We start from the raw sequence: 14,637 nt of genomic DNA on the forward strand, positions 1-14,637 counted from the left end.
TTACTTCATACAACCAGCAAGGAAAAATAAGCGACTCTACTCCTCAGATATATCAAATATTTTCTGTATCAGATATGTGAATACAATTATTCACATTACCTAAGCTACTGTTTATCTTTAAAAATCACAAAAAGTAATTTCCCAGTTTGCCAAAAGTTCTGACTATTAAAGTTTGACAAATTTATTTCCACACAAAAATTAAAGGGATATGTTTATTTTATTTAACTCCTTCATAAGTAAGAATATAGGTGAGAAACTATGGCTTACACAATTGAGTAGCCCAAAGCCAGTCAGCTGATTAGTGGCAGAGTAAGTTACTGCATCACTAATTTGATATTTTCTTCTACTTTAATTTTTAATATTTTGTATTTTCAATAGCTGCCCAGAGCTTAACATGCTGACATAAAACTAACAGGTTGTTGCTTTGTATTGATGCCTGACACCAGTAATCTACTTAATTGGAACTCTTATCCATGTGAACTCTCCTGAGTTCACAAAGTGAGTCTCTATGAAAAATGATCATACTGAATAGTTAACAATTTATTATTCATGTTAGGACAGTATCCAGCACATCTCAGTGCTCTTTAAATGTTTGTTAAGTAAATACAAAATTTGGAAGATGTAAACATTAAATCCAGTAGTTTCTCTGTTACTTCATTTACTGTTAATTCACCTCAGGCAAAGCCACGTTTTATGTTTATAAAATAGAATAGTACCATCTAGATCCTAGCTATTACAGAATGAATTAATATTTATAGTGTTGTGAGGTCTCTAAAGGAATATGTGATACATTTGGAGAAATATGCCTTAATTTTTTCCACTTTCCTTGATGGAAGATTTTTCTTCCTTTAAAACATTTTTTTTTTCCCTTAGCACAACTTTACATGTGGCAGAAATTCGACGTAGAACATTAAATACCTTCAACCTCTAACTTCATTTCCTTGTTTTTGTCCTTTCCCAGATTTTCTATATCCCTTCATGTGCTCACTTACCCAGTGCTCCCCTCTTGTTCCAAACTTAGAATATTAACTTCTTAAGCATTTTTACATATACGACTATATTTTATTCTCTATGTTCCTGCAATGAATAGGAATCACTACACTATTAGCTATGTGTTGAGCATCTGTATGTCAGATGTGGATGCTCACAACCTGTGATAAGAGCCAACACTGGGCGTTCCCTGGTGGTCCAGTGGTTGGTGGGACTCCGAGCTTTCACTGCTGAGGGCCTGGGTTCGATCCCTGGTTGGGGAGCTAAGATCCCACAAGTCATACAGCGTGTCCAAAAAAAAAAAAAAAAAAAGCCAAAGCCAACACTTATTAGGTGTTTGCTGTGTAACAGGCGTTGTTCTAAGTGCATTACCTATATTAATTCACTTTATCCTCATAATAATTCTATGAAGTAGGTACTACTACTACTATCCCCAGTTTAGATGAAAAAACTCAGGAAGAGAGATCAAGTAACTTGCCCCTAGTCACAGGTACTAATTGATGAAACTGGGGTAGGAATCTGGGTGAAGCCTGCTTTTGAATCGGAAAAACTTGAGTTTTCCACCTGTGTGTTTCTCCTTTACTGTCACACTATTACCACTCACAACACTTCTGACACCTGTTTCCCCCACCAAGCAATTCTCTGCAACACCAGCTGGGTGTCCTACAATTTAACCAACTCTGACAGTCTACCTGGAGGTAGCATCAGATCCCACAGGTTAAGGGCTTGGTCCCAAAAGACTGCCCCTACTCCACTTCAGATGCCAATCACAAGTCCAGGTTGTTATCTGTGCTTCTGACTGATGGACTTTAAGTCTGAGGTTCCCATAACTCCCACCTTGGGTTTGATTAATTTGCTAGAGTGGCTCACAGAACTCAGGGAAACACTTAACGTTTACACTTTACTAAAGAACATGATAAAAACTATAGATGAACAGCTAGATAAAGAAGTACATAGGGTGAAGACGGGGAGGATCCCCAGCACAGGAGCTGCTTGCTGTCCCCATGGAGTGGGGTGCATCACCCTCCCAGTATGAGGATGTGTTCACCATCCTGGAAGGTCCCCAAACCCCATAACATCGCGATTTTGTGGAGGCCTCCTCACATAGACATGACCAGTTATTAACTCCATCTCTAGCCTCTCTCCCCTCTCTGGAGCATGGGGGTCTGGGGCTGAAAATGCCAAGCTTCTAATCACGGCCTGGTCTTTCTGGTGACCAGCTCCCATCCAGGAGCTCACTTAGAGTCACCTTATTAGAACAAATGCTGTTCCCAGTGCTCTTACTACTTGGGAATTTACAAGGGTTTTAGGAGTTCTATGCCAGAAACCAATATATATATTTTCTATTGTCTCACAGCTCTTAACCACTGTTTTATGTATATACCTATACCCAAGGTAGGTATAATAATAGTACCATATAGATGAAGAAAATGAGTCAGAGATCAAGTAATTAACTCAAAATCAACCTAGTAAGTTAACTCCAAAACCTGTACTTTTTTACTATATCAGAAAAGGAAGTATAGGATATGGCTCTTAAGCCAGAAAGGCTAGGCTGAAATCCTGGCTCTACCACTTAATAGCTATATGACCTTGAGAAAGTTACTTCTCTTTGCCAGTTTCTTCATCCTTAAAATATGGATAATAGAATTTACTACATAAGAGTTGTGAGGAATAAGGATATAAATAAAATGCTTAAAAAGTACCTTTGCACTCAATATAAACTTTTATTTCTAACTTTCCTTTTTTATTTATAAGAAAATTATCTGGCATGTGCGCTACTCTGGCAGCAGCTGTAAGCCAGAAGTTAAAAGAATGAAGGCTCAAATTAAGCCGGCTTGGGTCCAAATCCCAAGCATATGTCCTTTAGAAAGTTAACCTCCGGGAATTTCAGCATCCTCATCTCTGACAGAAGAGAACAGTACCACCGCACAAACTTGTGGCAAATGTTTTAATAATAAATATTAACCACTGACCATCTCTGCATTTCTAGCAGCTAGCACAATGTTTAATGAATAAACAGTTACATAGGTAAGACGTCCTTTGTGCTTTCCTTCACTAGTCCTCTCATTTTCTCCCTGGCATTATCCTAAAAAAATTTTAAGTTCACCATCTCATCATCTTTTCCCTACTGTAAAGACCAGAATAACTATAAAGAAAAACGTAATTTTGTTACCACCTGAAGTTACCACTTAACCAGTAGTAATCATACCAGATTTTCAGCAAGTGGAGTGTACAAAGAGCACCCACCAGTACAGAAGGGGAAATGGAATTTTTATCTTACCACATTAAGGACTATTAAAAAATATTCACAGTTAATGTAATTAAGGCATATCTCTTTCTGTTTTTAACCAAGTTCCTCTTCAGTCCTAAGCTTGTACCACAATAAAATGTACAAAATCCTTAAGTTAATAGTAGACTCATTATTAACAAGTATGCTGCTCGAGAATTATACTTTAGGTAAATGAAATAATGTCAGAACTACTTTATAGCCTATCTTACAAATAAGATTGCCAAAGGTGCATTCTTCTCACTTTATGTGAAAAATTATAAAAGTACTATAAGTTTGACTGTTGCTCCACAACTAGCTGTGGAATTTCCCTAGGCTACTATTGGACAGAATGTTGGAGAACTTTTTTCATCACCATCTGTCTTCCCACGCACCCTCATATTGTTCCCGCAGTTCTTAGTATGATCTGATTACAAATTAAAACACAAATAAATTAAGCAGTAACCCAAACAATTTTCCCTATTGACAGACTTTTTAAAATTTACGGTTAGATGTTAAATATTAATACAATCACGTCACCAGTTAAAAATAAAAATTTATTGATCCAAAATTATCACCAAAAAACTTAAGCTAAGCAAAAACTTTATTTAAGCTTAATGCTCTTTTTAACTCCTGCACGAATGCCAGATAGTTCACCACTATAACGTTGCTCTTCTCTACGAACTTCACGAACCTGGCCTCTTCTGCGAATTTTGGCTCTTCTGAACTTCTCCCGGTGTTTCACTCTGGGATTCCGATCAATCTTCTTTCTCCTAGGTGTAAGTCCCCTATTTTTAGCAATCTGATAAGTAATGGCTCTCTTTGTATTTTGAACTTCAGGAGCCTGTTCTTCAGTACTATCTTCTTTCTTTCTCTTCAATTTTTGTCTGTCTTCTATTTCTTTATAGTATTTCAGTGCAGCTTCATCAAAATCAGAATCATCAGAAAGGTCTGTAACAGCGGAGGCAGCAACAGCAGAAACAGATTTTGGCTTGGCCTTTGTGGATTTTGCTTTTAGATTCAGTTCTTCCTTTCCAGCACCATCTTTAAGTGTGAGCAGATGACGAATCTCAGAGGACAGCTTCTGATCCACAACTGACAGCTTGTTGATCAAATTTCGGTAGGTAACAAGCCTTTCTATGACAGGATGTCCATGTGCAGGGACTCTCCTAGCTTTCAGGATCAGATAAAAACTGATGTTGGAGCAGTAGTTCAAATAGAGGTTGTATTTGGTCCTCAGGTATTGGCTTCCTTTTCCAGGTGGAACGATCTTTTGCTCCACCAACTGTAGCAATGGCTCCAGCTCATCCTTCACCTCTGTCAACTTAACTTTCAGGTCATCTATCAGCTCCAAGAGCTCTGGTGATTCCTTTCGCAGCATCTTCAGCTTCTCTTTCACTGAAACTTTCGCCAAATCCTTCACGACCCGTGTCTCAACCTCATTTACCTGAGGTACTGGTTTTGCAAAGGCCTCCACCCAGGTAACTCCAAAATCGTCCTCTTGCAGAGCTTGGGCTAAACGCCGCTGAATGAGCTGTGCCTCCTCCTCCTCCTCTCTTTCCTCTTCCTCTACTTCTTGTTGACTCTGCCGGCCTCGGGACTTGGAACCATAGTCCGTGTCGTAGTAAAGTTTTTTCCTCTGACCCCACGACAAACTGGGATCCACCGAGGCCTCAGCCTCACTCTGCATGGAGCTCCCACCATCATCATCGTCATCCTCCTCATTCCCCGCACTCTCTTCATCGTCCTCATCGGCGATATCTAGGGCAAGCACCTCCTCCTCATCGCCATCCTCCTCCTCGTCCCCACTCTCCACTTCGCTCCATCCCTTAGCCAAGGCGGCCCGAGATCGGGCCTCATGGAAATCATCTACCTTATCTTGGTAGTAGCTGGAGTCCCCTGGTGAGGGTGGAGATTCCAAATTGTCATCATTTTCGTCCGCTGGGTCGCGACCTGCCTTAGCTCGCACAGCTGCCCACTTGGCCGCTCCGCGCCGCCGAGATCTCCCCACCATAGCTCGCGGTCTCAGCTTCTACAGCGACGTCAGGCTTTCGGTCACCTCTGACTTCCGCGCACGAGCCACGCGCTCCAGCAACAAGCCTCTATAACAGCCACGCGCTCTCTTACCACGCGCGTCTGCTGGCACTCCCTTAGGATGCAGGAGTTTCCACCTCCTTCCGGCCCCCAGGATGCTCTCTGTGTGGCGTTTGAACCAGGACTTCCGGTTGGTCCTTCAGGCCTTTCCGTGTAGGAACAATAGGTATAGGAAGTTCAGTTCCGTAGAGCCCTTTAGCCCAGTTCTTACTCTCGCGAGCCTGGGCGTGGCTAGGGGGACGGCCTGGTGAACCGCGAGGTGAAGTCGCGGTGACCAGTGGAGGGCGCTTTACCTCCACGCCTAGGAGAGGTCTCGGGGCGTTGCAGTGAGTTGTCCTGCGCCTGTACCGGTTGTTCCCGGCTTGGAGCTGAGTCCAAGTGTAGAAGAATTCCTTGTTTACTGGAATTGTTTTATTTTCTCTGCCTATCCGTCTGGAAGTTAATCAGGTTGTTTTTGTCTCCGCAACGTCCAAATACGACATTTCTGGGCCCCGTAGCCTGAGGCGGCAGCGGCGCCACTGCGCTCGGGAATCCTGGCGCGGGCGTCCGGGAGAGCGCAGGCCTAGCCTCCGGGCGGGTGGTAGCCCGCCTCCAGCTCCCTTTCCGCAGGGCTCGGTGACTTCATGGGATTTGTGTCCCTGAGGAGTTTCTGAGGGGTCACGGTGGGAAGGCAGAGCCGCGCTCTAGAGTTTGCCTCTTTCCGAGGAGCTCAAGTAGGCTGCAGAAGGCACCGCGATTTCTCTGCCTTTTAGTGGAAGAGGTTCATTCTTCAAGATATTTTGGAAATGGCACATTTTAACTCTCAAGGGCGGACGCTTTATGAATTCTTCAACACTTAATAAGCACAGGGCAGCGTGCTAGGCTTTGGGAGAACAATGGTGGGCGAAAGCAGACGCTGTTCCTGCAGTGGTGGAACTTGTGGTCTAGCTGGGGGCACGCGTTAATCAAGTCATCACGCAAAACGTGCCAGCTTATAATTGGGGTGAGTACAGGGAACACTTGTCCTGTGTTACCCAGCCTTCAGCTGCTGAAAATACTCAACCTGCCTTTTACATCGCTTTTTGTACACGCCATCCATCGCCCTTTACTAAACACTAAAGTGTTTAGTACTCCCGCCCAAATATGGGAAATTTCTGCTGTATTGAAGAGACAGTCTAAGCATCACCTCTTTGATCTCGTCTTTTAACTCCCTTAGTCTTTTCCTCAGTTTTTCCGTATCACCTAGTAGACCTCAACGAACTATGATATTGCAAGCACGCAATACAGTGTCTGGCACAGAGTAAGTGTTCAATGAAGATTTGTTTAATGAATAAGTATTGAAATTGCAGTATTTGATTATCTATTTCAGGTGCTCCATAAACGGAGTGAATGAATAATGCATAAGTCTGTGAACATCCTTAAGGGAGGTAACCTGAGCTGGAATGGATTTTAGGAATCATGAATTCCAATTCCAGTATCTTCATTGTATGCATGTGGAAACAAAGACTTGGGAAGGTTACATTAGCAAATCGAGCACAGAAACCTGGGATAGGGCTCCCACACCAGGCCCTCACATTCAGCTGTTATCAGTTCTTTGCTAATTCCATGTGAATGAGTTTCAGACCTTTTCCAGAGCATAGGCTAAGCTGGGTGGATGAAAGAAACCAAGAGCTCAGATGAAAGTGTTTGAAGAAGAGGGTGGTAATAAGGGAAAAATCAGTCAAATTTGTCTTTAGAAGTATTTCTAGGACTACAAGTGTGAAAGGACTGCCCTGCAATCTTAGAGTAATTCAGGGTTTAAGTTTTCAGACATTACATATGATAGGTTCATATTCATTATATATGTTAGGTATTATGACACCTTCAAATGTGGGTAGTTGAAAGCTGAGCTTTTGATAAGTTGCTAAAATTAATGGCGACATACAAGTTCTTTGCAGAAAGTGCAGTGTCATTAGGTTATGAAAAATAGTACAATTTTTTAGAAAAATGGTATTTTGAACTAAATATTTTTAAAGTGTTAAAAGTTATCTTAAGCATTTAAAAACCTTTACAAGATTTTAGGAAATACAATTTAAAGAATAAAAAAGGTGTGGGTAAAAGTCTTATGTTCTGATGGTAAGCCCAGAATTCATTTCTGAATGTAAATTTTAATAGGTTTTGTCATTCAGATATTAACTGCTTATTAATTGTAGCAGAATGCTACATGCTGTAGTAGATCCAAAGGTGAATTAGCCACAGTCTCTTCTAATCAGGTAGAAAAGAAGACATGCATACAGATTATACTAAAATACAAGGCAGTGTGTGAGGTAAACCCAGCGCTGTGAGAGATCAGAGGGGTGAGAGATCGTCTCTGGATTTTGTTCTGGAAATATTGCTTAAAGAATGTTGCATCTAAGCTGAGACTGTGATTAGATCCATGCTTTAAATGTATTAAATTTACATTATATGTAAGCATTAAGTTTTACTTGGGCACGTAAATCTGAATTTTTCTGTTCATTTTTATTGCTAATTATTTGAGAATTTGTAGTCATACTTAACAAAATGCGTATACTGTTATAGAGAAGGTAGAAAAATATTTTGGATATTTTTAATGGAATGATCACATTGTTCTAATATTATTTGGTTTATACTATACATTACATTTCCTAACTATTTAAAAGTTGCAATAACCAGTGCATATTCAGAGAGTGTTGTATTCTAACATTCTCAGATCTTTTTGATGAACAGTTCAGAAGTTAGTTCTTCCATTCCAGCAGCTCCCATAGTCTAATCTTCCATAGCCTAATCTTGGAATTATTTGCTATTTGTTGAGGAAATTGTTTCCTTAAAAATTTGTACTGCTGTGACTTCCCTGGTGGTCCAGTGGTTGGGACTCATCACTTCCACTGCAGGGGGCGCGGGTTTGATCCCTGTTTGGGGAACTAAGATCCTGCATGCCGCGTGGCCAAAAAAATTTTTTTATTGCTGGAAAGACAGATTAATGCTTTATTATATCATAAGCCTACGCCAATTAAAAAGAAAAACAGAGTCCCCAGAGAAAATGCACAAATATTAAATAACATTTAACCATTATTTTTGTGGCAACTATAATGTATTATCAACTTGAATCTGTATTACATTATTGTGATGCCTGCTCAGGAGTTAACACGCTACACATAATGAGAGCCAACAGGGTGTTTTCTTTTTCTTTTTTTTTTTTTAAGAATACCCTTTTTGCCTTATTCTAAGCCTCTTATAGCCTCTTAAGCCTCTTATAGGATTTTCTTACTGTAGAGGTAGGGGTTTATGAATGACACACTAGGTGATATTAGGATACTTTCTTCAGGGCATGAGTTCAGGTTGTTTAAGATATTTTACAACCAGATTAGCTTAAACTGATCTCAATTTCTTCTGGACTTGCAGCAATAATAATAGCTAACATTGAGAGTAGTTATTATGTTCCAGTACTGTTATAAGCTCTTGACATTTAACCCTATGAGGAAGTACTATGATAATCTCTAATTTAGGAAACTGAGGCACATGGAGTTTAAACGAGGTCTTAAGACTAGTAAATGGTAGAACTAGATTTGAACCCAGACAGTCTGGCTTTGGAATTCACACTATACTATAGCTAACTGCTGTACTATATTGGCTTTCAAATATTCCCTTAATAGGTCTTTTCATTTCCAGTCTCTGCTGTACATTTGATTCAGCATCATCAGGTAAATCTTCCTAGAATACCATTTCCCTCATCCCACACCCTTGCTCAAAATGCTTCAGTGACTCTCCATTACTGTCAAGATAAAGTTCACAACATACATGGCCCTCCCACAGTTTTGCCTCAAAGCAACCTTTCTCGCCATACCTTTCATTACCTCCCTACTAAAATCTTCCATTATAACTTAAATGCTCTACCACTCTTTATTCTCCAAACGTTACTTTGTGATTTCCTCCTCTGTTTCTTTGCTCATCTTTTCAGGGTTCTCATAATTCCTTATGTAAAAATGTTGCAAATCACTACAGACATCTTTTTGGCTAACAAATTCTCACACAGGTCCATAATGGGACCCGTATGAGGGTGTTTGAAAAGCTATTATTGATAGCGGGGTGTTGGAGACAACCTGGATGTCCATCCCTGGAAGAGCAGATCAATAAATGTCATGGGTGAACAGCATAGAATTTAGGAGCATAAAGTGACCATACAGCTTAGTTTGCTTAGTACAGTCTTGTTGAACTTGTTATTCTAGTGTAATTATTAATAGCAACACTTTTACCTTTATGATTTAGATGATAACGTATATGGTCATCTTAACTACGCAATAATTGGAAACTGGATTATATATCCACATATCAACATGAATGGATCTTAAAAGCAATGTGCTTAGGAACAAAAGTAAAAAAAATGAGATATGTAATACAATACGTGCAACAATACAACAGCACACATTTTGTAAGAACATATACAAACAAAATAATGTGCATTAAATACAAAAGAACAATTGCTTATGGAGGAGCAAAGAATGGGATGAGGCTTGGAGATGAGAAGAAATAGGAGAGGTATCAATACTTTCCATGGACCAATAATGATAATGTTCCAGGAACTGAGGAGAATGATTAACTGTTTGCATCTGAGGTTCAATTAAAAATAAGGAAAACAAAACAAAAAACAAAACAAATAAGCAGACAAAAAATGACCATATACGTCTCTAACTTAAAGTCCTTTAAAAGCTTCCCAACATCTATAGGCTCAAGTTTATATTCCTTATGACCTGACTCCTGCATACAGCTTAAGCTTACCTCCTACCACACTCTCACTGCTACTATGTACGGCATAGCCTTGTATGTGTACACAACATATGTACAATAGATGTAAATATTAGGCTAAGAGCTAAAGCCTTTATTGTATAGCAACTGAGGCCTGACTAGAAAAAAAAATTTACGTGGGTTGTGTTTCAAAAAGCTTCACCATCAAAGCTACAATTATCATTGTATCAATAATTAATATAAAAATAATTGTATCTACCAGGTTCCTCCTTAACCTGGTACAGGCTATGCTTTTTCTTGCTGTCTTTCCTTTACACGTGTTGTTTTCTTCTATGCTTTGTAGAGAATTCTTACTCATCATTTAAGACTATTTTTTTTTTTTTTTTGGCCATGCGGGAGCTTAATTTCCTGAACAGGGATCCATCCCGTGTCCCCTGAATTGGAACTGCGGAGTCTTAACCATTGGACCACCAGGGAATTCCAAGACTAATTTTAAATGTCACCTTAAAAGCCTTTCCTTGTCTACTCAGACAGGATGAAGAACTTCCTCTTTTGCATTTCCATGCTTCAGATCTCTATTTATGCTTACTGCTTTCCCTCCATTAAGTGTGTAAGCCCCATTAAGGCTGGATCCAAGCTGTTATTTCTTAAATCCCTAGAATCTAGGTCAGTATTTGAGAAAATACGTTTCTAAATGCAGTGTCAGCATACAAAATAGTAGCCTTTAACGATGAATTGCAATGTCTTTTGTACTGCTCTGGTCATCAGCACAGGTTTGTTTTTTGTTTTTTTTTAAAGTAACATTTAAAAACTGAAATATTTGATATATGGCTTTTGTGAACTTAAGCTAATAATTAAATGCGTATTTGCCTTTCATCCCAGTGTCACAGACTAGGTTATGATGACTGAATTTGTCAAAGAAGTAGTTTTTTTTTTTTTAATGCTCAGAAGAAGTAATAATAGTTAAAATAATTTGATATGAGAGTAATAATGGGAAGATGTATTCTTGGTGTTAAAAGTGATCAACCTATTTAGATAATTTAATATACCTCACAGAAACTCCTTGAACTACTTTTAGGTACAAAAAAAGAAGGATTATTTTTAGGTGTAAGAAAGAAAATAGAAAAGATGAAGCATAGTTGCCATCTGCTTTCATTTCTGTCAGAAACCACTTACTCTGAAACCAGTAAGTTATAGATTCTTTTTGAAACTAAGGTCTGTATCTATTTAAAGACACAAAAATCCTAAACGTGATTTAGAAGTAAAATATACAACTTATACTGAAATATGAGATAAGCATATGAACCCTTGTAAGCTTTTAATTAAAAATGACTAGGTTTGGTAGTTTTAATTACAAAATGAAGAATTTAATGAAATTGTGACACTACTTTCTCTTCCAAACTCTAATCCAACTAAATACTGCACAATTATTTTCTAAACATTATTTTAACCCCTTTTTGTTTTTTCTTGTCATGAGGAACCTTGTAGACACAATTATACGTATAACTGTTGATTCAATGATAATTATACTTTGATGGTGAAGGTCTTTTGAAACACAGTTGATGTAATTTTTTTCTCCTTAGTCAACTCTCATTCTCTACAGTATAAAGCCCTTAGTTCTTATCCTAATATTCATGGCCTGCCTTTATCTGGCCCCAACTTTTTTTTCTAGCTGCTGTCCTACTACTTTTCATTGAGGAACTCTACATTGTAGTTAAACTAAAATGCACATTGTTCTTTTTCTCTCTTTAAGATTTCCTTCCCTTGGCCTTTGCTTATGCTGCCCCACATCTCAATTCTTAGATGGCCTTCAAGGCCCAGCTAAAATCATATCTTCTCAAGGCTGTATTCTCTGATATGCTTCCTTCCTTTGGCATCTAATAGCCCTTTAACTCTTCCTATGTTAGGATTTTTTTTAAAAATGGGAGTATAGTTGATTTACATTATTGTATTAGTTTCATGTATACAGCAAAGTGATTCAGTTATTTTTTTCAGATTATATTCCATTATATGTTAGTACAAGATACTGAATATAATTCCCTGTACCATGCAGTCAATCCTTATTGCTTATCTATTTTATTTATAGTCGTTTGTATCTGTTAATCCCATACTACTAATTTGTCCCTCTCTCCCTCTCCCCTTTGATAACCATAAGCTTGCTTTCTATGTCTGTGAGTCTGTTTCTGTTTTGTATATAGATTCATTTGTATTATTTTTTAGATTCTACATACAAGTGATGTCATATAGTATTTGTATGTCTCTGTCTGACTCACTTTCTCTAGGTCCATCCATGTTGCTGCAAATGGCAATATTTCATTCTTTTTTTATGGCTGAGTAATATTCCATTGTGGGTGTATATATATATATATATATATATATATACACACACACACACACACACACACAAACACACACCACGCATCTTCTTAAGCCAGTTGCCTGCTGATGGGCACTTGGGTTGTTTCCGTGTCTTGGCTATTGTAAGTAGTGCTGGTATGAACATTGGGGTGCATGTATCTTTTCAAATTAGAGTGTTCATCTTTTCTGGATATATACCCAGGAGTAGGATTGCTGGATCATCTGGTAGCTCTATTTTTAGTTTTTTTAGGAACCTCCATACTGTTTTCCATGGTGGCTACACCAATTTACATTCCTACCTACAGTGTTCCCTTTTCTCCACACCCTTTCCAGCATTTATTATTTGTAAACTTTTTGATGGTAGCCATTCTGACTGGTGTGAGGTGACACCTAATTGTGGTTTTGATTTTTATTTTCTAATAATTAGCGATGTTGAGAATCCTTTCATATGCCTGTTGGCCATCTGTATGTATTCTTTGGAAAAATGTGTATGTAGGTCCTATTTTGGGATTTTAAAACATTTTCTCCGTTGTGTTGAGACTATTTATATACTTGTTTTATATTTTCTGCCAGATATATCACCGTTCATCTCTGTAAACTTTATAATATCTGATACAGTTACATAGTAAGTACCGATAAATAGCTAATCAAATAATGAGAGTTAAATTGAGTTCTCTTAAATTTCAATAAGGTATTAGAAGTTAGTAAAAATAACTTAAGAATTTAATGAGTCTGAAAATGTGACATTGATCTATATCTATTTTTGATATTAAGAAATAAATTAGACTTTATGCTAGGAGCAAAGGGGAACCATTGGAGGGTTTTAAACAGGACAAGATTAGAGGATTGATGGGAAGAGGTAAGATTATAGAGAGGAAGCTAGTGTGAGGCTGTTACAGTCATCTAGGTGAAGAATTTTAGTGTCTAAACTAGGGCACTGGGAATAAAAATATAAAAAAGTACACAGATTAACAGCTATTTAAGAGATGGTATTATAGGACTCAGTGTCTGATTAAGGATGAGGAGGTGAGGAGTTAAAGTGACTCACAGGTTTTCTTGGACAACTGAGTGGATGATGGTACCCTCCACTAAGAAAACTCAGGAGGAAAGAGGTTAGCAGGGGTCAGGAGACGGGAAAATAAGTTTTGGACATGGTGCATTTGAGGTGTCTGTGAAGGGGTTTAAGTGTCTAATCTCTTCTAGACAGTAGGATATATGGTTCTGAAGCTTGTGGGGAGAATATGAACTAGAGCAAGAGATTTGGGTGTCTTCCACGTTTAGTTGGAGCATGAGACTATATTTGCTATTGAACTAGAAAACAAAATATGGTTTGGAGTTTTTTTTACGTAAGTAGCTAGTGTGCATGAATTAGTCGAACAGAAGGGATATACTACCTGCCTGCCACTACAGTTATAAGACTATCATCAAGTGTGAAATTTAAAAGATTTGGATTAATAAATGAGCTATATGCAATTAAATATGTAATTTTAAACCTATTCAAGTTTAAGACCTCTAAACTTACCCTGTAAAACTAAGCCATGAAAAATTACTAAAAACAACAATTACAAAATATACATCTGAATAAAGCTTTCATGTGTGCTCAACTCACATTTTTATCATGTTCAAAAGTTTTAGTCCCTGTCTGGGCTTTCTCCACTTGCTGTTGTCAATAACATTGAATATTTGGGAAGATACTAATTACGTATCAGGCACTCTGGTAGGTGTCTTAAGTATATTATCTTATTTAATTCTCACAATATATCTATGATAAGGGTGCCATTATTATCCTCTTCACAGATGAGGCTCAGAGATGTGAAGTAATTTGCCTGAGGTTATATAACTGCTTGTTAAACCCAAGTCTGTCTCAATCTGAAGTTATTTTTTTTAAACTATTTTATTATACTGTCTCTTAGTCTACATTTTATCACAATGAAAAACTTATGCCCAGAGACATATGCATTTCTGTTTCAATACGTATTGAAAAAACTTGAACCCTCAGATTTATAGACTAAGATTACTCAGAGATATGGTATCAATTTCAACCAATATAATGGCAGAAAAATAGGATAATCAGGAGGCATCAGCCATATTGCATCTCTCCAGTTTTATTTTAGGGCCTGGGAAAGTATGAATTGAGTAGATTTGTTCAGAGTACAGGCAAATATAGTCATAAAGTATAATTAGAGGATATCATTCAGAGATTGATC

The 14,637-nt window shown here is 38.1% G+C and overlaps 1 protein-coding gene and 1 long non-coding RNA gene across 2 annotated transcripts in view; one reads left to right on the forward strand and one right to left on the reverse strand.

Moving 5' to 3' along the window:
- The window catches only part of LOC137764132 (uncharacterized), a 45,846-nt gene that overhangs the window by 16,374 nt on the left and 14,835 nt on the right, over nt 1-14,637 (forward strand). The window lies entirely within an intron of this gene.
- On the reverse strand, nt 3,800-5,441 carry UTP3 (UTP3 small subunit processome component). The gene has a single exon (XM_068542171.1). It carries the CDS (start codon nt 5,268-5,270, stop codon nt 3,861-3,863), a length of 1,410 nt encoding a protein of 469 aa, XP_068398272.1. The 5' UTR covers nt 5,271-5,441; the 3' UTR covers nt 3,800-3,860.

Source organism: Eschrichtius robustus, chromosome 4 (genome assembly GCF_028021215.1).
Source record: "Eschrichtius robustus isolate mEscRob2 chromosome 4, mEscRob2.pri, whole genome shotgun sequence".
Taxonomy (NCBI): Eukaryota; Metazoa; Chordata; class Mammalia; order Artiodactyla; family Eschrichtiidae; genus Eschrichtius; species Eschrichtius robustus.

What these genes read in the sequence shown, in the direction of transcription:
- UTP3 (XM_068542171.1), bottom strand. Translation starts at nt 5,270, where the DNA reads ATGGTGGGGAGATCTCGGCGGCGCGGAGCGGCCAAGTGGGCAGCTGTG.